This window comes from Phascolarctos cinereus, unplaced genomic scaffold (genome assembly GCF_003287225.1).
Source record: "Phascolarctos cinereus isolate Bilbo 61053 unplaced genomic scaffold, phaCin_HiC Scaffold_4;HRSCAF=312, whole genome shotgun sequence".
Taxonomy (NCBI): Eukaryota; Metazoa; Chordata; class Mammalia; order Diprotodontia; family Phascolarctidae; genus Phascolarctos; species Phascolarctos cinereus.
The window spans coordinates 729,671,399-729,694,966 of record NW_027555847.1 but is presented as its reverse complement, the minus strand read 5'-3'; the positions used below and the strand labels follow the sequence as shown (position 1 = coordinate 729,694,966).

Below are 23,568 nucleotides of genomic sequence, written 5' to 3'. Positions count from 1 at the left end.
AGTGGCTAGAGCTCTGGCCCTGAAGACAGGAGGACCTGAGTTCAAATCCAGCCTCAGACACTTGACACTTACTAATTGTGTGACCCTGGGCAAGTCACTTAACCCTGACTGCCTCAAAAAAAATAAAATAAGGCACACTGGAGGTGGCCTTGTCATTTTTTAACGCTGCCATCCCTGCTCTCCTCTCCCGTGCCCGTGGTCCAAGGGTCGACGGCTGCCTCAGGAAGGACTGTCCAGTCTCAGGAAAGTCCTCTCCTTGTCCTGACAGAGGATCACTCTATTTCGGGGGGTGCTCGGAAGGGTTCATCACGCTCCCTCCTGCCTCGGCAGCCAGTCTTCAGTCATTCCGTGTCCAGTCTCACCAGGTTCTTCCTAAGCATTCTCTCTCTCTCTCTGCTTCTCCTCTCCAATCATCCATCGGCCAGATCCCCAGCCCGTCTTCCAAGAGACACCTTCACAGAGAGCAGGTTGAGTCAGAGAAGACCCCGCTCCTCTTGGAGTCTGTCTGCATGTTGGCAACTGGACAGGGATGTGCCAGCTCAGGTGATGGCCTCAGACTGCTGCCCACAGCCATACCACAGGGGCATCTGGGAAGCAGGATGTCATCAGCAGCAGACACGTACACACACACACACACACACACACACACACACACAGAGGTATTTTCTAGGCTGAGCTGACCTGGGAAGGGTGCGGGACGACCACAGAGCAGCACAAAGCCAAGGAACGACACGGAGCCGTCAGGGAGGTCCCCACTTGTGGAATGTTTGGTGTCCAGGGCAGGGAAGCTGAGCTGCTGAGAGCACGTGGCCAAGCAGTGCTCACCACCTCCTCAGCAGCGTGGCCACAGAGAGCTGCCCAGTGCCCAAGTGGGAGAGCAGTGACCAGATCCCCTCGGGAAGGGACCTGTGTCCGTGGCAACACACATCGGCCTGCCTGGCAGAAGTAAGCGATGAAGCTAAAGCCACTGGTGTCCGCGTCACGGCAGCCTCACCTCTGCCCCTTCTAAGCAGAGAATGGCTCTTGGGGCTGTAGTAAAGCTCCCCAGCACAGGCCCACAGGAGACTGGGACCCTGACATCTCACGCCCTACCCTGGGCTTCACTGAGTCAATGCCCCTGCCCTGGGTTCCCTCTCCTCCCTTGACCCAAGACTTCTCCCTGGCCAGCTGACAACCACACATCACCAGACCTGGGCCCCACGCGGCATCACCCAAGGAGGTGGCTCCCAAGCTAGGCTCTCCCCACCACAGCATCACCTCCACCTGGACTCTTCCAATGGCCTCCTGCTGACACAAGTCTGACTGGGACACTGTCCCCGAAGCACCTCCAGAGCTCCCCATCACCTCCTCCTACGTTTCATACCATTTTTTTGCCCACAGGCAAATGGACAGGCTTTCTCATTTAGTCTGTCTTTGTCTCTGCTGCCTGTGTGCCCCATGGGCATCGCACAAACACCTGGATGTGGTCACCCCAATTACTGCCCCCTGCCAGCTGGGCCCAGGCCCAAGCCATGGTCCCCAGCTCAGAGGGTCCTCCCTCAGCCTTCATTCACTGGCTGCTGAGATGACTGGGGGGGGGGGGTCTCCCTCAGGCACCCTTGGGGCACACACCCAGTGATGCAGGAGTAGCAGCTGAGCTGCCCTGGAGATCTCTGGTCTGTCCCTGGCCCTTCCGTCTGAGACAGATTCTCAGAGTGGGAAGGAAGGTCCCTGAGGAGACATACCCACTGCTTACAACACCCCAGCCTCTGCTGGGAGGGCTCCGAGAATGGGAGCTCACAAGTGAACCCGGGACGGTGCTCCCATGAGCGACCTCTGTCTGGCTTCAAGGCTCCATTCACACTTCCAAGGGAGAGAGTGTGCTTCAGGGAATCTTCTCTTTCCTAGGTTAAGGTCACCAGTTCCTTTGCCCTGCCCCTGCGGTCCCCCTCAGGGCACACCTCAGCTTGTCTGTGTCCTTCCTAAGCTGCAGGGTCCAAAGCCTTAGGGCCCATATCCTGGAACCTCAGCCGCTGGCTCACACAGCCAAAGCTCACATCAGCTTTTTGCCACAGATTCCTGTGACACTCCAATGGAGACCTCCAAACAGTATGACAGCCTTGTGACTGTATTATCATTTAATCCCCATCTTTCCATCCTTTCCCTGGAAGAACAGTATGAGAAATGTGATGAAACGCTTTGCAGATTTTAGCCTTTTTGAGTGTCGTGGATCCTTTGGGCAGACAAGGGAACGCTATGGACCCCTTCTAAGAATGTTTTCAAATGTATAAAGTAATACAGGATTACAAAGAAAATTAGTGATTTTGAAATACTTATAAAAAATTTTTAAAAGTTGATGGGGCCCAGACTGAGGACCAGACCTCCCCACCCTAGTCTAAGTAAACTCTCAATCAATCAAGCATATATTAAGTGCCAACACAGAAAGACACAAAACAAAAAAAAAATGAGAAGAAAACACTTCTGCCCTCAAGCAGCTGACATTTCACCTGGGGAGCAAATCTGTTTGCAAATCATTATGAAAGCATGGGCATGAGAGATGGAGTATCACAGGAAGGAAGGGCATGAAGATCAGTTCAGATGGGCTGTGCAGTGAGGTGTGGGGGCTCCCTGTAACCAGGTAGGAAGCAGGCCCTCTGAACACCCCCTTCTACCTGCAGCACCCCGACTCGTCACTAGTCAACCTGTCGGAAAAAGCCACGAGCCCAGCACGACCTCTGCTTGCTGAGCCAGGCAGGCTGGCTGTTGGCAGTCACCACGGCCCTTAGCAGAGATTCACTAGCCGGCTCTTTAATGAGCCACTGGAAAAGACAAAGTCACTGGCCAAGAGGCCACTGATTCTGTTCTCTTCCCTGGTCTGAAAATCAAGACACTCACACCCTTCCAATGCTGGGGTTCCATGATCTTTCAACTGTCACTGACAATGGCTAGGTAGGGCTACCTGACAGTTCTTTCCAGACCCCAGGGGACTGGGTGCATGACACCTGGGCCAGGGGATATGAATTCATCTAGGGAAGCTCACAGTCCCTTCCTCACCAATCTCAGGCATCACCTCCCCATCCGCATGTTTTCATGTGGCTGATGAAGCCCACTATTCTTGTACCAAATAGGTCACCACATGAGCATCACACATCTCACTTGACAAAGGAGCAAAGAAAGGTCAACTGACTTGTCCAAGTTCACACAATCAAGCGTCAAAGCCAGGACTAAGAAAGCCAGGGTGGCACCATGGACAGAGCACTGGACATGGAGTCAAGAAGACACAGGCTCCAATGCCAGCTGAGACACTCGCTGAGTGATCCAGGCAGGTCACTCCATCACTACCTCTGTGAGACAGAAACAATCACCTCTGTACTGCCTGCCTCCCAAGGTCGTCATGACACTCCCACAAGCGTACGGATGTCACATACATGAAGCCAGGGCCACCTGCCCATGCCCTGAGCCCCTGATCCTGGCCCACCCTGGTCCAGCCTGAGCTACCCCAGCTTTCTGGTCAACGTGTGAATCAAACAACCCTAGAGTGGGGAAATCTTCAGCCCTAATGCCTCAGAAAAGAGATGGGCTGGCCTGAGGTCACGCAGCCTACAAAGTGCAGACTCCTTAGCTCAGGCATCCCGACTGATTTTCACAGCTAGGTTAAACATGAGAAGTCCTAGCTTCCTTCTTAAGCTAGGCTTTGGTCCAGGCACTCACAGAAGTCACTTCTAATCTTCATTTGCTACCCTGTGGTGTGCAAACTTAAGACCTGAGGCAAAGCCCTTTCTTCAAGGACCCCCATGACCCTCTTCTCTCTCCAAAGACACAGAGAGTTCACTTCATAATTCTGCCCGAGACCTCATGCACACAGGCCCAGCTTCCCAGCCTCCCACAGGCCCTGCAGAGTCCCCAGGCAGCCGATGGGAGCCCAGGATTCATTCCCAGAGGCTCCCTGGCTGGCTGTTCCTTCTCTGCGGGTCCCCCCTCTCAGCCTTGATAAGCAGCATGGAGGCAGACATCTGAGCGCACACCTGCATCCCAGGAGAAGGAGTCGAGGACAAACACCACCTCTTAAGGCCCTTCTAATCCTGACAGCTTCCAGAAAAGCAGCTGGTTCAATGACTTCTAATTCCTGGGGCCACGAGGGGGCGCCACAGTGCCCAGAGCACTGGCCCTGGAGGCAGAAAGGGCTAATTTTATGTGTGGCTGTGAGGGGGCACCAGAATGCATAGATCACTGGGTCTGGGCTTAAATCCTGGCTGGGTGACCCTGGGCCAGTTACTTAAACAGCATGCCTCCGTTTCCTGAATATAACAAACAATAGCATGATCCTCCTAAGGATGTTGTGAGAATCAAATGAGATAATAATTATACATATTATAATAATTATAATATATATATTATAACATAGTTATAATAGTTATAGAGTACTTAACCCAGTGTCTGGCACACAGCAGGTGCTCAATAAATGCTGCTACCACTACTATTCCTACTACTGCTGCTACTGCAACTACTTTTGGAGTTGTCTGGTGAGACCAGCATTCTCAGACCCAAAGGAAGACCAGCCGACCCACAGCTGACACTCCAGGAACACCTCCGCCCCCACAGCTGAGGGGGCAGCTGTGCCCGTGGGGATGGGGATCCCTAGGACTCCCCAAACACTGGCCCCTAGGGAGGATGAGGAAGGTGGGCCAAGGTAGCAGCAAGGTCCCCTCCCACCCCAAGACCCCTATGACCCCCCAACCCTTGTAATCCCTGCAATCCCCACAATCCTCATGACCCCCACAACTCCTGTGACCCCCATGATCCTCGCAACCCCATGACCCTACCACCCCTGCAACCCTATGATCCCCGCGACCTCACCAATCCCTGTGATCCCCATGACCCCTGAGGCCCTCATGACCCCCACAATCCTTGAGACCCCCATGATCCCCATGACCCCATAACTCTGGTGACCCCATGATCCCCATGACTCCCGTGACTGAGGCCCCATGAGCGCACACACTCACTCTCCAAGTCGGAGATGACGAGGTTGTCATGGAGTTTCACGGCTCGGTGCTGCTCCACCTCGTCCTCCAGCTCAAAGATGGTCTCCTTCATGTCTCCTCGCTCTGTCTCTTTCTCCTCCAGCTCGGAGCGCAGCTTCTCCAAGGCCATATTCAGCTCTCCCATCTTCTTCTGGGCCTCTTCCTGGAAGCCTCCATACTCCTCCTGGACCTACAGCCAAGAAACATGGGGAGGAAGTGGCCTGGGTCCCACAAGAGCGACCCCCTGGGGGCAGCTAGGTGGCGCAGTGGATAGAGCACCGGCCCTGAAGTCAGGAGGACCTGAGTTCAAATCTGGCCTCAGACCAAACACCTGACACTTACTGTGTGGCCCTGGGCAAGTCACTTAACCCCAACTGCCTAAAAAAAAAAAAGTGACCCCCTGCAGAATGAGGACTCAGGGGATTCCTTTCTGATGTCCCCACCCTGAGGACCAGAGGACCGCTGGCTAAAGGCCGATGAGGGCCCAAGGTTGCAGTCTGACAGGAGTGAGCAGGCACCTAGAGGAGTAGAAAAGTGAAGAAAGTCGGGAACCAGGGATCTGTTCATTGGGCCTGAGAGAAGGCTCTTCAAGGAGAGAGACACACCTGCCAAAGGAGGTCTAAAACCGACCCAGGCCATTTCTGCTATTACTCCACTACGAGATCTGAAGAGGCCATTAGGTGGGGATGAGCACCAGGCCCCACCCCTCCAGCCCCACTCTCTCACAGAGGAGAGGCCCTGGCACCCTGCCTGGCTGGCGCAACCAAGCAATGCCTCAGCATACCCTGGCAAGGGCCTGCACCAGCAGGTTATTCTAGACCCAACCACTGTGCACACAGAGTTCTGAGGGGCCAGGGGGCTGATTACTGGGAAGTGAGGGTGACAGAAAAATCAAGGGCAGAGCATCCCCACCCCCACAGACCCACCCGGGGAGCACTGCCAAGCCCAAGTGGGAGCTGAACAGTCAGCCTGAGACCCAGGGTGAGCAGGGCGGAGTGATCATCAGCTCAGTGTGATTGTCAGACCACTGGTGAAATGAGGAGAAGACCGCCAATAGCCTGCTGGCTCCAGACCCCAGAGCATGCCCTCTGACCACAGACGTCGCGACCCACAGTTCTATCCTAGGCCTTCCTCTCTTCTCCCTCTATACTACTTCACTTGCGGATCTCATCACTTCTCTTGGATTCAATTATCATCTTTATGCTGATTCTCAAATCTCCCCAGCCTGGTCCAATCTCTCTGCTGATGCTCTTCATTTTCACAGCTCCAACTACCTTTCAGACAACCCAAATTGGATGTCCTGTAGACATCTAAAACATACCATGTCCAAGACAGAACTCATTATCTTTCCCCCTAAACTCTCCCTGCTCCACCTTCTCTATTGCTGTTGAGCGCAATACCCTCCCCTACCCCAGTCCCTCAGGCTTCAACATAGAAGTCATTCTGGTCTCCTCACTCTCTCACCCTCCCTAAAGCCAATAAGCTGCCAAGGTGTGTCCACTAGACATTTGATCTGGTCCATTTCACCTCTGCCACACCCCTGGTCCATTTCACCTCTGCAATGTATTTGGTCCATTTCACCTCTACCTCTGCAGCATCTCTTCAATATGCCCCTTTCTCTTCTCTGATACTGCCCCCACCTTGGTACAGACTCTCATTGCCTCATACCTGTTCTACTGTAAAATCTGCTGGCGGGAGGAGGGTGTCTGTCTGCCTCAACTCTCTCCCCCTCTCCACTCCACCCTTCATTCAGCCTCCAAAAGTGATCACCTTGAAGCACAGGTCTGACCACTTCAGTCAATAAACTCCAGCACCAAATACAAAATGCTGTTTGACATTTAAAGCCTGCCCCCTCCTACCTTTTCAGTCTTATGACGCCTCATTCTCTTCCCCACCACAAACACTCTCTTCCTCACAGTGACACCAGTCTCCTGGCTGCGTCCATCTCTCAGTTTCAGGCATTCTCTCTGGCTGTCCCCTCACCTGAAACACCCTCCCTTCTCAGCTCTGACTACTGACTGACCACCATGGCCTCCTTTAAGTCTCAGTTTAACTAAAATGCCACCTTCTACAGGAAGCTTTCCCTGATTCTTCTTAATGCTAGGGCCTTCCTTCCACTAATTATTTTTTATTTATCCTGTATAAAGCTTGTTTCATATCTATCTGTCTACACATTGTTTCTCCCATCAGACAGTGAGCTTCTCTGTCTTTTTGCCTCTTTTGGTATTCCCAGTACCCAGCACAGGGCCTGGTATACCGTAGGTGCTCAATCCCTTCTGCCACCACGGCTATCTCTTCCTTTAGACACCTCATGGGTCAGCTCCCAAGCCTGCCTCCCCTCCCACCTCGGGCTGCCACCTACCTTGGCGATGGCGTCCTGCAGACGGGCAACGTCGGCCCGGGCGTGGTTCAGGTCCTCCTGCAGGCCGCTAGCTAGGGCTTCGGCCTTGTCCTTTTCCAGGCGCACGCCATCCAAGAGGTCCTGGATGTCCGACTTGTCCCCTGCACTGTGGAGGGAATAGAGCTCAGCCACGCGCTGCTTCTCGCTCTCAAGCTGGGCACGCAGGCGGCCCAGCTCCAGCTGGTCTCCAGCCATGGTGGCCTGGTGCTGCTCAAGGGCAGCAGCCAGGGAGGCACTGTTCTTCTGCTCGGCCTCCAGGGCACGCTCCATGTGCAAGTTGCGCTCCTTGAGGGCGCCGACGAGCTCCTGCGCGTCCTTGTTGTCCTGCTCGGCCATCTGCAGGGCGGCGCTGAGGTGCTGCTGCACACCCAGCAGCTGCTCGCGCTCAAAGCGTGCACTCTCCGCCAGCTCCAGGAAGCGCTGCTCCAGCTCCAGGTAGCGGCCGCTCTTGACATCCTCGTCGAGCACGTAGGCGACGTGGTGCTCGTCAAGCAGCGAGCGCAGGTACTCAAGCTGGCGGCCCAGGAGCTCGAGGCGCTCGCTCTGCTGGCACAGAGACTGCAGCAGCAGCAGCCGCTCCTCGCCCAGACGCTCGTTCTCGCCACCCAGCTCCTGTGAGATCTGCTGCAGGTCGGCCAGCTCCTGCAGTGTGGCCTGCAGCTCCTCAGATGTGCTGTGCTGGTTCTCCTCCATCTGCTGCAGACGCTCCGTCAGGCATGCCACCGAGGCCGCCTCACCCTGCTCCCGTGTCCCCCGCCGCTGCCGCCCCCGGCCCCGTGGACCCTCGGCCTCCGAGCCTGAGGACGAGGCCGACGGGGAGCGCGAGGAGCCCTGCGCGTCCAAGGCGTCATCGCTCGACGTCAGCGGCTGGTACACCTCGCTGCACTCGCTGTCCAGGTTGTCCAGGGACGCGCTCTGCGGGCGGCCCATGGGCGCCGGCTCATCCGGGCTCAGCAGGTCCTCCAGGGAGCCCTGGGCTGAGCCCTCAGCCGACGAGGCCAGCGCGCCCCCACCTCCGTCGCCGGGGCTGCCGCTCACCAATGCCACCGGCGCCGTCATGTCAGGGCTCAAGGACTGGCAGGCAAACAGCTTCTCGGGCTGGTCGAGCCCCTGCTCCAGTGAGAAGCCCAGGGCATTCAAGCGGTCCTTGAGCATCCTGTTTTCGTTCTTCAGCCGGCTGAGTTTCTGGTGGACGGTGGTGTTATGGTCCTGGAGCTGCAGCAAGGTGGCCTCCACATGGGCCGCGCCCTCTGGGGGCTCCTCGCACAGCCCCAGCTGCCCCCGCATGTCCCGCAGCTCGTTCTGCAGGCGGAGGATCTCCACATCCTTGGCTTTGGCCAGCCCCAGCAGGTCCTGCACCTTGGCCTCCAGGGCCGCCTTGTCACTGATCTGGTTGTCTGACTTGGACTTGCTCATGCGCACGTCCGTCTCGGCACTCCCGCGGCTCCGGGAGCGCTTGGTCAGTGCCAGTGCAGGATCGCCAGGGCCCTGGCCTGCGGCGGGCACCCTCTTGCTCAGGCTCAGACGAGGCCGCTCCCGCAGCCGTTCACGAGCGGAGCTGGGCTCTTTGCTCCCGGCAGACGTGTTTCTTTTGGAGCTCGTGCCTGTGAGATACAGAGAAAACAAGCCTTCACCCCATGTCGTGGCCCACACGACCCCTGACTCAGAGAAGTGATGTGACTCCCTCCCCTACAGGACAATGGGGGAAACCAAGGAAGCCCTGAAGGGTGAAAGGATTCAGCTTCCAAAGCTGGGCTCTGAGGAGCCAGCACAGCCTTGCCCTGGAGGGCATTTCAGGCACCAGGGTCAGTCACGGGCAAGGCCCGTAGCCCTCCCCGCAGGGAGCAGAGCCTCAGCAGTCAGCACACCTGGTTAAGAGCCAGGAATGGGCAGGGCAGGGCAGGGGGCTCACAGAGGCCAGACTGGACAGACACTGCTCGGCTTCTTCAGTTTTCTCCTCTGGTAAATTCAGGTCAGGTACCGGGCAGGATGAGCTCTGAGCTCCCCACCCAGTCTAAACCGAGGGTCCTTGAAAGAAGCCAGACCCCAAGCCCTCCTGGAGCAGGGGGAGGAGTTCTGGGCTCCACGGACAACCTCCAAGAGGAGACTCAAAATCGCATCAACAGAGCTCAAGGCCACTCATGAGGCTCAGGCGGGGAGAGGGCACGTTGCCTTCTGTCCTGCCAAGGGCTGTCAACGGGCCTTGATGTGGCCTTGTTCTCACTGACTTCACAGAGGAGAACCGAGGCCAAAGGAGGCTGAGCTGGACAGAAGAGTGAATTCCCTAATCGGAGACATTCAAAAATGGAAGCAGCTGCCTGGAAAGGTAGGGAGCCTCCTGCCCCTTCCCACTCGACACAAGAATGCTGCTGAGGCTGGGGGGCCAAGCTATGCTGCAGGCCCAAGACCCAACAAGTCCAGCCAAGCTCCCAAGGAAGCTCAGAAGGCCAGCCAGCACCTGCCAGTGCCCAGGGCCGTAGGGCAGAGTGAGGACAGGAACTCATCCGGCCGCCCTCAGGACAGCAAGGACAGAGGGACAGGTGCGCCCTGCCTCAAGGGCTTGCCTTTCCCGGGGAAAGGCCTCACACAGTCTGGAATAGGACCCCAGATTTCTGGGAGTGCCTCCTGGCAGGCCCCCAAGCCAGAGGGAGCCAGCGCATCTTCATGAACAAGGGAATGATAAAGGATACGCTCTTTTGGGGAGCCCATCTGGTAACCACAGGTCAACTGGACAGAGGGAAGTGAGGTGAAGAGCAGTGAGGAAGCCAGGAGGGGCAACGGAGGGTCCCAGGGACCAAGCTTGGGCTAGGGCCGAGGGAAAGAAGCCCAAGAAAGGAATCCTCCGGGGACGACTTGGCACCCGACGGACAAGGGGAAGGGGACAAGGAGAGACGAGGCGCCTGCCCGCTCCCCTTGATGGACAGCCCCGTCATTCACCCGCAGAGGGACCTTCGTGGAAGGAGAAAGGGCAGAACTGGCCAAGGAGGATGAATCCCCAGGGATGAGGAAGGGAGCACAAAGCAGACAGGAGGGAACATGAGACAAGGTCTTGGCGTGCCAGGATGGAGGCGGGGGAGAAGAAGTGTGGAGACCCAGGCAGGGGCCAGGGCCAAACTCCTCCTGGGGTCCTCACCCCGTCTGAGAGGAAGAGCAGGAGTGGCCAGGGAGCCAGGGTAGTATGGCAAGACCGAGAGAGTGCTGGGCTGCAGCAAGCCCCTGAGACTGACCCAGACATCCAGGACTCTAGAACTTTCTAGAGCAGAAACTGGGGGGGCAGCTAGGTGGCACAGTGGATAGAGCACCGGCCCTGGATTCAGGAAGACCTGAGTTCAAATCCAGCCTCAGCCACATAACACTTACTAGCTGTGTGACCCTGGGCAAGTCACTTAACCCCATTGCCTAGCCCAAACAAAAACAAAAACAAAAACAACTACAGCAGAAACTGGGCGGGCTCCAGCCAGCACTCACTAAGCAGCTACTCAGTGCCCAGGAGTCAGGAGACAAAGACAAAAAAGCCAGGAGAGCCCAGTGCTTGGGGCAGGAGCTTGCCCAAAGGCACTCAGGGGTCAGAGGATAGTACAGCCTAGGCAAGTACCCAGAGGCAGGAGAGGGAACCAGCTGTGGGCTACAATGCGAGGCAGGAGGGTGGGCACCAGACGGGCAGTGAAAACCACGGGAACATCAGTGTGGCGAAGGGCCTGAACGGGGAGACCAGGCAGGCTGGGCGGGCCAAAGTGGCCAGCTGGACTTAGGGAAGATGGGAGGGCTGGGGGCCCAAGCTCTGGGGGGGGACCTGCCTCTCCACCCCCCAAGCCCAGGCTGTGGACAAAGAGAAGCCCGCTGGCCCTGGGGCCACAGAGGGCAGGAAGGAGCCAATACGCTCAGGACCTGTGCTGGGCTTGGCCTTGTTCTCCACAGCGCTCGCGGCGAGGACGCTGGAGGCCGAGGCCACCGCCGGGCATGTCTTCTTCCCTTTCATGCTGCTTGTCCCTGGCGCTCCAGCCATGCCGGCCAAGAGGTCATCATTGCTTTTGGCCTGTGAGAGAGAGCAAACACACAACAGTGGCGTATGGGCACAGAGACGCCCCCTGGTGCGGGCTCGGGGGCAAGTCCTGCGGCCGCTCAGCACTCTGTGTCCACATCTGGGAAGCAGCCCTAATGCCCCATAACCCACCCCTGCCCGGTGCCCACGGAGCAACAGCCCCAACAAGAAAAAGTCCCATCCACGGGGATATCCAGAAAATACATCCCCAGCACACAAGTGAGGGCGTGCATCATGGAGCACGCAGGACCAGGCTCGGTGCACCAAGCCAGAGAAGGAAGCCTAGGAGAACTGCGCAGGGCAGCAGGGAGAGGGGCAGAATTTGGGCCGGGGGCCAAGCCTGGGAAAGGCCTAGAGAAGGGAGGCTGGGCAGGCAGACCAGCAGGCCTGGTCACTGCAGGGGCTGCCTCCTCCTCCAATCTTGGGGAGTTCCAAAGGCCCCCAGCGCAGGTCAGTGCCCCTCTCTCCTCCTCCTGCTCCTCCACCCCCCCACCTTCGTCCTGACCTCAGGGGGCCCATTCCATCCCATCTCCTCGAAGCAGCGAGGCTGCCCTTGTCTCTCCCTCCTCTTCAGTCTCTCCCTGTCCACTGGACCACTTCCCACAGCCTGTAGACATGCCCAGGGCTCCCCCACCCTGAAGACACCTCACCTGGCCCTGCCTCCCCCTCACCCGCATTGTCCTCTCTCTTGTGCCCTGAACTGTGGTTAAACTCCTCCAAAAGGCGTCTACACTGGTGCCTCCACTTCCTTCTCCCCCTCTCTTCTTAATCCCTTACAGTCCGGCCTCTGACCCAAGTCCCCAGTGATCTCTTAGCTAATGGGCCCGGCTCCTTCACCTCTCTGCAGCCTTGGGCGCCCTCCTGGACACTCTCTTCCCTCTCAGTTTTTGGGACACCTCCCCCTCTGACCATCTGAGCCTTCTCGGGCTCCTCTGCTGAATCCTCCTTCAGACCAGGCCCTCTTCGTCCCCCAGGGCTCTGTCCTGGGCCCTCTGGGTGATCTCATCAGTCCCCATGGACTGAATGATCATCTCTGTGCTGGTGACTACAATCTACCTCTCCTGCCTCTCTGCTAATCTCCAATCTCACATCTACACCTGACATCTCAAACTGGACGTCCAGTCAACAGCTTAAACACAACATGTCTAAAACAGAATCCGTGGGGCAGCTAGATGGCACGGTGGATAGAGCATCAGCCCTGAAGTCAGGAGGACCTGAGTTCAAATCCAGCCTCAGACCACACTTGACACTTACTAGCTGTGTGACCCTGGGCAAGTCACTTAACCCCAATTGCCAAAAAAACCAACACCAACAACAAAAAAACCCAGAATCCATGACCTTTCCCCCCAAACCCTGCCCTTTCCTCCCATTCCTATGACTGTCGAGGGCAACACTCCCCCCAGGTCCTCAAGCTCCCAACCTAGAAATGCCTGGCACATAGTAAACGCTACAGATAGCTTAGCAATTATGATGACTGCTCTTATTTTCCAACGCAACATGCGGGCTTGGGAGCCCTCCTCCTTGGGCCCAGGGACCCTGGCCTGTGGGGACCCACCTCACACTAGGCCGCGTGGCATCTAGATTTCTCCAGAAACATGAATGAGAAATGGACATGCTCCCTCCACCCCACTCCCAATCACCCTGGAGAAAGAGAAATGCTGACTGACAGGCTGATGGACTGGCCCCCAGCCTGGCCAGAAGAGGATTCTCTGAACCAGAGGCCCAGATGCTTTACAAGAGGAAGGTGAATTACTGGGCCCACCCCAGCCCAGCAGCCCATCCCCCCATCCCTGTCAGGGATGCCCCTTCACAGCCCAAAGGCCCCGGCCACCCAGCCCACGTCCCACTCCAGCCACTTAACAATGATGCAGCTGGCTCCCCAGGCCTGCAGCCGGAGGAAGGCGTCTTTGGCTCCTCAGGGCCAAGTCAGTCTTCCTTCTGAAGGCTTCCCCACTAAGAGGGGCTTCTTAATGGCTCAAGGGTGCCCTGAAAGGAGCTCAGGCACCAGGCCCGCCCCTAACCCTGTGGAGAACCAAGGCGCTCACATGGCTATGGCAGTGCTGGGCCAGACCACAGCAGGTCCCCAAAGGCTAGGTCATGGCCACCCCAGAGGCTTCTTACCACACCCACTGAGTCAGCAAAAACCATCAACACTGGAGGTGGCTTGGGAAGACAAGCCCCCTCCACACAGGTACACATCACTCTTGGTAGAAGAAAAGAACTGGAAACAAAGCGCACAGGGCCAAGAGGATGAGGGGGGCGTCAAGGGAAGAGCAGCGAGGCAGCCCCCAGCTCCTCCACGCTGACCCATAAGACACACCTGAGAGTCCTCCTGCCCAGCCAGGCACAGCCAGCAACACAGAGGTTTGAGGAGCTAGGGGCCAGAGAGGCCCCAGATGTGGGCAGGCCGCAAGAACTGGGCCCCCCACCTCCTAGCCAGGAAGTCCCGAGGAGGGGCCTGTGCTTGGATGGACGTTGAGCAAGGTCATCTAACTCCAAAAGGGCCCGAGGACAGGGCAGCCGGCCCGCAGGCCCACTGCTCAGACCCAAGGCCAGAGCAGAGCTCAGACCGCTCTAGTGGGGCTCTCCCTGAGACTCTGGACCACACCAGCCCCAGCACCCAACAAAACAGCAGCTGCAGCCAGCACCCTACAAAGTCAAGAGGGGGCCCGGAAGGGCTGCCACCCAGAGGAACTCCTCGTCCATGGCAGCCAGAATTAATGCTCCCTCCACATGTTCACGAAGGGCACGCGTGCAGACACTGGAAGAGAACCAGCCACAAGGTGTCCAAAGCAAAGAGAAGGCCAGAGAAGTGATCCCCAACACCCCATTAGACAGAGGTGGCCTTGGAATGGGACTGAGGAGGGGAGAGGGGGAAGAGGAGGGGAGGGAGGAGAGAGGAGAGAGGGAGGGGAGAGAGAGGAGAGAGGAGGGAGGGAGAAGAGGGAGAGGGGGAGAGAGGAGGGGGACTTTGGGGAGGAGAGAGGAGGTGAGGGGGGAGGGGAGAAGAGGGAGAGGGGAGAGAGAGGAGGGGGACTTTGGGGAGGAGAGAGGAGGTGAGGGGGGAGGGGAGAAGAGGGAGAGGGGGAGGAGAGAGGGGGGAGGGGAGAGGAGGGAAGGGGAGGTGAGGGGAGGGGGGAGGGGAGGGGGTGGAGACTGGAGAGGAAGAAAGGGAACATGCACATACAAATACCTTCCACCGAAGAGGGAAATGTGGGGGAAGGGAGTCCCAGGGAGGAGTCTCCAGCGGCTGATTCTGGGGAGCCCTAGGGGAGGCTGCCTGTGAGCCTGGTGGTGGTGTGGCGTGCAGTAGGAATGCAGGAGAGGGGCTCAGAGAGGCCTGCACAGTCCCAGATGACCCCAGGCAGGGGAGCAGAGGGAGCCAGAGGCATCTACACCAGAAGCCCACTGAGGACTAGCCTTGGGACACCAGGCTTTGGGGACAGGGCAGAGGGAGACAGCCCTTTCTGGGCCAGGTTGGAGGTGAGGGGATTTGCAGGACTCAGTGTTGGCTCCAGGGGCTGTTTTGATGTAATCTTTTCAAAGAAACAAGGCCACCAACGCCCAATGGCTTGGCCCCTGAACTGAGGGTCCAGGAAGCCCCGCAGAGACGTAGGCAATGCGGTGATGCTGAGGACAGGGCCTGAAAAGCTCACAGAGCCCTCTCTTCAGCCCCTCGGGGATGCAGCGCCTCCTGGCTGCCCTTTGCACCCATGGGCTGCCATCCCCCAACCCCTCTGTCCCCCCTGGCCCAGGCTGGACATCGGAGAGCTCCTCCCAGGCCCTCGGCCCCCTCTCCCAAGCCATGAGCCTCTCACCAAAACATCCCTACCACGGAGCCCAGCACCTGGCCTGGCACACAGGGTACCCACTTTACAGATGAGGGAACAGGCCCAGAGACACACAGATACCAGTAATAATAGCTAGTGCTTCTACAGCAGTTTAAAGTGTGTAAGGCACTTTGTGAATAGGACCTCATTTGGACAGTGAGGCAGGCAGCAGCAGTAAAGTGATTTGCGCAGTGACACACACAGCGGGTGAGTGTCTGAGGCCGGATCACAGGGCAGGGCCCTCTGGCCCCTCAGCTGTGTCTCCCCCTCCCTCGGACACCCCCACTACCTTGGTCAACGAGGCTGTGCTGGGCTTGGAAAGCTTGCCTCCTGTCAGGCCGTCTGGCTTGCTCTTAGCTGTCCCCGCCGGTCTGGGTGCTGACACGGTCGTCCTGCTAGCTTTCTTCATTCTGGGCTGCCTGGGGGTGATGCATTGACGGACAAATCTGAGGGAAGAAGCAGGGGGTCACATGGCAGCAGATGAGGGGCTGAGGCGAGTCCTGGACACACGGGCCAGGGGACGGCCCCACTGGGTGCTTCTTGTGATCTCGGGAAAGCCAGAAAACACGGAGGAATGTTTCCAATGAGAAACCCATGTCCAGCTATTCCTCTCTGGGCATCACTAACTAGAAATGTGGGCTTGACCCACACTCCAGCCCAATACACACCAGATCTGCCCCCCAAGGATGACCCCAACGAACCCTCTGGCACGAGTCTCTTTACCGCGGCCCACCTGACACCCGCCAAGTGCAGCAAACCCTTCTCTTCTCTCCAGGGTATTCCCAGGGAGGCCTTCCCACCCCTAGCACAGAGCTCGGCACATAGCTAAGGGCTTCACTGTCAGCAGAGGCACTTGGTACAAGCGTCTGACTCACCAACTGATGATGAGAAAGAGTAAGCCAGCCAAGGAAACCCAAACGGTCCCTAGTTATCTGGTGGCCTGGGCACCGCCAGCCAGCTGGACTCTTACGGCTGGGCGTGGCAGAGGCCGGGCCCCGCTGCATGTGGCCAGGCAGTTGGGGGCAGGGACACAGCCACCATCCTGCTCTCCCTTAAGGTCTATCCCAGTGAGGGCATCACTGAGGCCTCTTCGCACGTCTGCAGCAGCACGTCCAAGACGTTTCACATCTGAAGGAATGTGTTCTAAGGGTTACCTTATGCAGTCTGCCCAGCACAGATCCAAATGTATTTCTGTCCCCAACAGCCTGGGAGGAACGGCTCTGGAGACCACGGGCAGGCCAAAGGCAGAAGAGCCAAGATGGTGCCAATCTCACCGTGGAAGGACGCTCAGAGAATACACCTGCCCCCGCTGGTGCCCCCAAGGACCTCAGGAGGTCCTCCAGCCCAAGGCAGCTCACTCAGCCTGCGCCCTGCTCGGGTCAGGCAGGTTCTGATGCCAGGGGGCAAAAGCTGCCCTCCCTGCAGGCAGAAAAGCATAGGCTTGGCGTGCTCTCCTCCAACGGTGCTAACCCACGAGTGCCGATTCGAACCCCCAACGTGGGCCTGTCTGAGTGTTGGAGAGAAGAAGCCCTGAAGGGTCAGCCAGGAGAGACACCCTGATTTCTAGCAGAGGCTCTCGCTGGACCCCAACAGGCCACACTACCAGTCCTACGAGGTCAGTGACCCCCAGCTGGGGCCCACAGCACCCTTAATGCTGCTGCTGGCCCTCCAGGCAGCATCTCAGGCTAGCCTGCCCACAGCTTGTCTGCCCACTTGCTGTCTCCTCCATTAGACTGGGAGTTCCTCGAGGGCAGGGCCTGTCTCTTCTCTTTCTCTGTACCCCCAGTGCCTGGCACACAGTTGGTGCTCCACAAATGCTTACTGACTGAGGGGGAAGGCCTGTGGCGTCCAAGAGCCACTAAACACCCAGAGGAAGACGGATGGATTCGATGCAGCCCAGCCCTGGACACTGTCCTCAGGTTTTCCTGATGGGCCCATGGGCTCTGCTCCTTCCTTGTGCCTGGCATGGCCACCCAAATAGTTCCCCACCTTGGCCCCAGGCACCCCGCCAGCACAGGCCAGAGGCTGCCTCTGAGCCAGCCCTTCCCACGGCACCTCTCCCCTCTCCTGAGGTGGCAACCCTTACCTGAGGGCGTTCTGCCCAAAGGAAGAGAATTGTCATGGCTGAAACCTACCCAATGAACTTAGGTTTACTGGCTAGAATTCCTTCTCAAAGACCAAGCCTTAAACCCAGTTCACTCGGGATCTCACTGATTGGACAACAATAGGTCCCTGCCCAAGCACCCCTCAATGGTTACTTTTGGGACCCTCCTGGCTCAGAGTGAATGTAAACAGTAACTCCTAGCGTGATTTTTTTTTTAAATTAAAGGGGCCATCCCTTGACTCGCTTCTTAAAAAGGCCTGTCCACTGAATGGGTGTTGCCTCAGTCAAAGTGAGAACTTGAAAAGACCTTAGCTTAAAAGGGCCAAGGTCCCCAGCTGCATCCTGGGCCATCTCCAGGCGTCCTGATCTATACCTGACCACTGGACCCAGATGGCTCCGGAGGAGAAAGTGAGGCTGGTGACTTTGCACAGCCCTCCCTCACTTAAATCCAATTCACTTGTACATCATGTCATCATTTCCCTGATGTCATGGTCTTCTTCCAAAACGAAGGATGAACCACACACAACCTGACACCCGCTGGACACCTCCCCAGAGCACCCTGTGGGACCTTTGGTTTCCTCACCTGGGGCCTCTCAGTTGTCACTGGTGCAAACCCCAGGGTCCACGCGGTGGGGTCCCGGGCACCACTTCTGTCAGGCGCTCCACTCGTCTGGTGGCCCAGCTTCCCAATCTCCCCTGGATCACGAAGCCCACCGAGCCCTCAGGTCGAGTCGCCTTCCCCTCGGCTCTGCTTCCCTGCAGGCTGATGAGCAGGACTCCCTCCCCACTCTCTGCTCTAGGGACCAACCAAAAGCACCAGATCAGAGGACAGGCCCCGGGCTGCCAAAAAAATCAGTCTCCAAAACGCTCACAAGCCCCTGACCGGATTTCAAATACGGTCCAAAAATGCAGGGACCCTTGCCAAGGTTTGCTAACGGCCATTTCGCAAGTCGGTTGTTTTTTCCCTGCAATTGAACCAGATGAGCTTGGGAGCTATAAACAGGCTGAAAGGCCCCATCAGTGCTGCCCGTTCAGCGGCCACGAATCACGGCCTCCTGTGGCCACGAACCACGGCCTCCTGTGGCCAATCAAAGACACAGGCAAGGCAACGTGCAGCAGGCTGGGGAGGATCTGCTTTCTCAACCAAAATACAGACAATAAACTGAAGAGGAAAAAAAAAATCCTTCACCTTCTGGCAATGGCTGACCAGAGCTAAGCAGAGGCGACCGGGGCTGACCAGAGTTGACAGAGGCCAGTCAGGGCTGACTGACCGGGGCTGATGGGGGCCAGTCAGGGCCAACTGACCAGGGCTGACCAGAGCTGACAAGGGTCAGCACAGTGCCTGGGCACACTGGGAGCACTTGCTTCATCAATGCTTGCTACCCAGCTGACTGACTGCAGATGGTCTACACAGAAACACCTTCCTGTATACACAGTGGACTCTTTCTTGCTAACACATGCTGAGCAGACTCAAAGCAGGTGCCATAAACCTAAGTGTGCCCCATCCCTGGAGGACAGCCTCTGCCCCTCCCTGAACTGGTCCTCCCCAGCCCCTTCTGCCCCAGGGGAACCTCCTCATTTCTGTGGTCCTTTGTGGCAAATTCTCCTGCTCCTTTTGTGAAAGTCGTCACTGTCTGTCTTTTTTTTTTTTTGGCCAAATGAGCGAATGGCTTGTCTATTTTTTCCCCCAAAAGCATCTCCTCCTTTTACTCAATAGGTTTTTCGCTTTCTGCTTCGTTGGTCTCTTCCTTATTTTTTCAGAACCAGGAAACTCCTCTCTAAGAACAAAAGGTCAAGAATCACGAGGGAAATGCTGACCAAAAGAGGGAGGGGAAGAAGCTAGTAGGGCCGATCTCAGATCTCAGACACGGCCCCAAGCATGAGGCCGGAGGCTCAGAACACATAAAAGAAACCCATTCTACTGAAATGGAGCTGTGCAGGATAGGCTCACTGAAATCTGGCCTAGAAAACCCAGGGCCAGCCAGGCAGGGGCCCATTAGCCACATGACGTACGCTCACAAAAGCCCAGAGTTTGAGAGACCTCAAGATGCCAGGCGTGGGGCAAAGGCTTCGGTGTCTGACAAAAATTGTTGGGAACACCAAACAGTAGGTTGGACAAAATGAGGCAAGGACCTCCCACAAGGACATCCAAAGGGACACTGGACCTCAATATCAAAGGTCAAGGATAAAATGGCCTGCCCCATCCATGGACAGGGAGACCTCAGAGGGAAAAGTCTAAGTCAAAAGGTTTTGCATAACACACCCAATGCAGGCAAGACTGACTGGGAAACTGCAAACAGGGAATCCTGGCAGTGCCTTTCAGACAGACAGAGAGGTCGGTCACAAGAAGCAGAGCCCTCCCCAGTCAGCCGCCTTCTCCTGCTCCTCCTCAGGACGGCAGACACCACAGAAGGGATGGAGGGACTTGGGGGAACGTTCCCATGCTCTGGGTCCCTGGGCAGGGGAGCCCACTGCCCGCCAAGCACAGGCCACACATGCACAAACACACATAGATCACTCACACACGCAGACACAAAGGGATCACTCGTATACACACGGATCATACACACACACTTGCACATGGCCACACATGCACACGAGTGCACCCCGGATCTCTCTCTCTCTCTCTCTCTCTCTCTCTCTCTCTCTCTCTCTCTCTCTCTTTCTCTCACACACACACACACACACACACACACACACACACACACACACACACACACACATACAAAAACACACCCATGCATGTAACAAGCCGTCCTCAATGTATGGCAGAACAAGCATGCAGGACATGCTTCATGGGCTCCTCCACAATCCTCTACACCCCGACACCACAAGCCATGAAGGAGGGAGGAGTAAGGTGCCCACTGGGGCAGCAGCCCTGCCCAGCACCCCAGCTGGACCTCAGGCTCTTCCTCATGCCTCCGTCTGGACACAGGCCCCTCCCCCACACCCTTCTGGCCCACCCAAAAAGAGGGATGCCGCAGAGCCCCCATCCACTGGGCAGAAGAGGAGAGAAGGCAGGTGAGGACTCTCTCCTGCAAGCCCTGCTCCATGCCTCTGTCTGTCTGTCCAGAATGCCAGTGAATGGCCATGGGCCCTCTGCTGACCCACTGTACCAGGCCACTGCACATGGAAGGACCCAACCCTGACCAATCACGAGAGTGGTGGGACGAGGGGCACAACCAGAGGAAGGAGCCAGAGGGGAGAGCCCCCCACCAGGGGGAGGTGACGACCCCCAGACTGGAGTCAGAGCCACAGGAAGGGAAGGGCTAGGAGGCAGAAACCACAGGCCCTTGGGGATGTGGGGGGCCCAGCACAAACCAAAAAGTTCAGACGAGGGCCCAGGTCTGGGGGGAAGGTCACCCCGAGGCCAAGAAGCCCAAGCCCAGAGCCTCCTGAGTGGGCCTAGTGTGGGCCGCCCATGACCCCCGCCCTCCAGGGAGGGCGCGCCTTGGCATTGATCAGGCAACGCCATGTCACACCCAATCAATAGCAGATACTCTATGCAGGAAAAAGGTGCTCATCCCAAACTGGGTCCGAGGTGGACGCCACCTGCCCACGCCGAGGTGGACACCACCTGCCCACGCCACAGTGGCCGCCAGAACTGTCCTCCCGGACATCCCCAAGGCCACCACCTGTGCTCAATGACCATGCTCAGCGGCCGTCCTCAGGGCACAGTGACTGTTTCTGAGTGACCATTCTCCCTTTAGGGCTTCCTGGGCCGTCCTCACTGAGCAACCTCACTGTCCATCAGTCTTCAGGGTTTGTCCTCACTATCCATCCTCACTGTCCGTTAGTCCTCAGGGTACATCCTCAGGGTCCTTCCTTGCTGTCTGTCCTCACTGCCCGTCTGTTCTCACTGTCCGTCTGTCCTCACTGTCCGTCTGTCCTTACTGTCCATCCATCCTCAGGCTCCATCTTCATTGTCCGTCTGTCCTCACTATCCATCCACACTCTCCATCCATCCTCAGGATCCGTCCTCACTGTCCTCCATCCTCACTGTCCGTCCATCCTCAGGGTCCTTCCTCGCTGTCCATCTGTCCTCACTGTCCTCCATCCTCACTGTCCGTCCATCCTCAGGGTCCTTCCTCGCTGTCCATCTGTCCTCACTGTCCGTCTGTCCTCACTGTCCATCTGTCCTCACTGTCCATCCATCCTCAGGGTCCGTCCTCACTGTCCGTCCTCACTCTCCTTCCTCACTGTCCGCCTGTCCTCACTGTCCATCCATCCTCAGGATCTGTCCTCACCGTCCATCAGTCCTCAGGGTTTGTCCTCACTATCCCTCCTCACTCTCCTTCCTCACTGTCTGTCCTCAATGATCATCCTCATGTCCCTCCGTCCTCAGGGTCCCCAAAGGCGCAGACTCCTGGGGGTGGGGGGTCCTTAGCTGACCCCAAAATGGGACCCACCCCTGGCTCTCCCCCAGGGAGCAATCTCCCCACCCTACAGATGGAGAAACTGAGGGCCCAGAGAGCCGGGGGCGGCCACACCTCTGGGCGGGGAAGGGGAGGCTGGGAGCACTGAACACCAAGACCAGCAGACCCAGCAGGGCCAGAGGGCCTGGCGAGGAGGGCGCGGGGCGGAGCGGGCAAAGGCGCGCGGCCGGAGAGGACCCCCTCCCCTCCCTTCTCCTCCCCCTCCCCTTCCTCTCCTCCCCTCCCCCCTATGATTGCCATCCCAGACCCCCTCTCACCTCAGGCCTCCGCCTCCTCCTCCTTCTCCTCTAGGCCGCCGCCGCCAAGGGCGCGGTGTCGGGGCGCAGCGCGGGCGGCCTCCCCTCGGACCCGGACCGGGACCGGACCCCGCGGCGCGGCGGGCGAACGAGGGGGCGAGGCGAGGGGCGCGCGCCGGGCCCGCGAGGACGCCAGGGCGCAGGCGCGGGGGCCCGCGGGGACGCGCCTCAGCCGACAGAGGAGGCGCGCATGCGCGAGGTGACGCGCCAGGACTGCCACCGTCGCGCAGCTGCGTACTGCCCCCCCCCAGCCTCCGGCCTGCCGTAGTGGGCCTAGTGGGCACGCATGCGCCTCAGGGCCTTCGCGACGGAGCCGCTCTGATACGCATGCGCCTCGCCTCCCTGCCCCACATCGAGGGAGGAACCTGTTGGTGCGCATGCGCTTCGCTTTGGGCTGGCCCTGGGAGGCAGGCTAGGGGCTGACTAGTTTTTGGAATGGTTGCCACAGAGGTCGTTGGGTGGGATGACCCCGCCCCCAGACCCCTTCTTCCCTTATCCCTAGTCTGATCTTCCCCCTATTATTCACGTCCTCGTTCCCTCTCCCCACACCCCTATCCCTGATCTCTACCGCAATCATGAGCCCCCAGCTGTGCCTCCTCTCCGTCCACCTCCCAGCTCCTCATCCAGAGCCTTTTCCCACCAACTCTCTCCTCCCTACCCCCTTCTCATCAGCCCCACCCTCATCTCCTCCTCCCCCGCCCCTCCCACCATAATTAGCAGTGTTATTAAGATCCCCTGACCCCCACCCCTCATAATAATCCTGTTGTTAGCCCCTCACCCTCCTCACCCTGCGGTGGGTCTCCATGGCCCCAGGCTCCTCTTCCATCCAGGCAGCCCCATCCTCACTTGTCTGCCCTTCCAGCCCCCATAAGGCAGGACGTTGACAAAAGGGGCTTGGCCTGTGCACTGCCAAAGGCCTCAGACTTCCCTTCGTGGACCTTCTGCTATCAAGCCCAGGACTTCAAAGACTGACTGTACCAATACCTTCCTAGGGACTGCAGAGACTCATGCTTCACCCCTTTCTAAAGAAAACTGACCCAGGAATGTAGTGGGCATGGACGTCTAGAGCCAGGGAGGAGAAGCTGGTGTCTTATACGGGTCCCTGGATTTCTGGAAGTGAGTCCCCCAGAAGGGGAGCTGAGCACACACACGTTTAGTGACTGACTGACCAGAGAGACCCTGGGCCCTTCCTGGCTGCGGGAATCTGGCACTGGAGTCCACATCTGATCTCCAGGCAGAGCCCCTGGAGCAGGCATGAGGGTGCACAATGAAGGGTCAGGACCGATGAGCCGGGCCAAGGCCACCAGGCGGAGCTGGCTCTCCCATCGCCTCCTCTTCTTCCTCCCAGCGGCCACCCTCCGGCCCTCTGGGCCACGCCACCAGCATTAAATGCATCTGTCTCCCAGTCCCTGTCCCAGCTGCTTGCCATCCTGGGACAGCCAGGGGATTTAGAAAAAGG

The 23,568-nt window shown here is 57.9% G+C and overlaps 1 protein-coding gene and 1 long non-coding RNA gene across 3 annotated transcripts in view; one reads left to right on the top strand and one right to left on the bottom strand.

The window, feature by feature from the left end:
• The window catches only part of SPECC1L (sperm antigen with calponin homology and coiled-coil domains 1 like), a 53,696-nt gene extending 31,453 nt beyond the window's left edge, over nt 1–22,243 (bottom strand). The window contains exons 1-6 of one of the 2 annotated variants that reach the window (XM_078151868.1): nt 22,071–22,160; nt 17,961–18,173; nt 15,563–15,719; nt 11,290–11,437; nt 7,363–9,005; nt 4,983–5,190 (exon numbers count right to left, since the gene is read on the bottom strand). In XM_078151868.1, coding sequence (XP_078007994.1) covers nt 4,983–5,190; nt 7,363–9,005; nt 11,290–11,437; nt 15,563–15,682 — 2,119 coding nt within the window. In that variant the 5' untranslated portion in view covers nt 15,683–15,719; nt 17,961–18,173; nt 22,071–22,160. Of the gene's footprint in view, nt 1–4,982; nt 5,191–7,362; nt 9,006–11,289; nt 11,438–15,562; nt 15,720–17,960; nt 18,174–22,070 lie in introns of both variants that reach the window. The other variant, XM_020977570.2, reaches the window with a different exon arrangement.
• The window catches only part of LOC144456632 (uncharacterized), a 469,008-nt gene that overhangs the window by 349,973 nt on the left and 95,467 nt on the right, over nt 1–23,568 (top strand). The window lies entirely within an intron of this gene.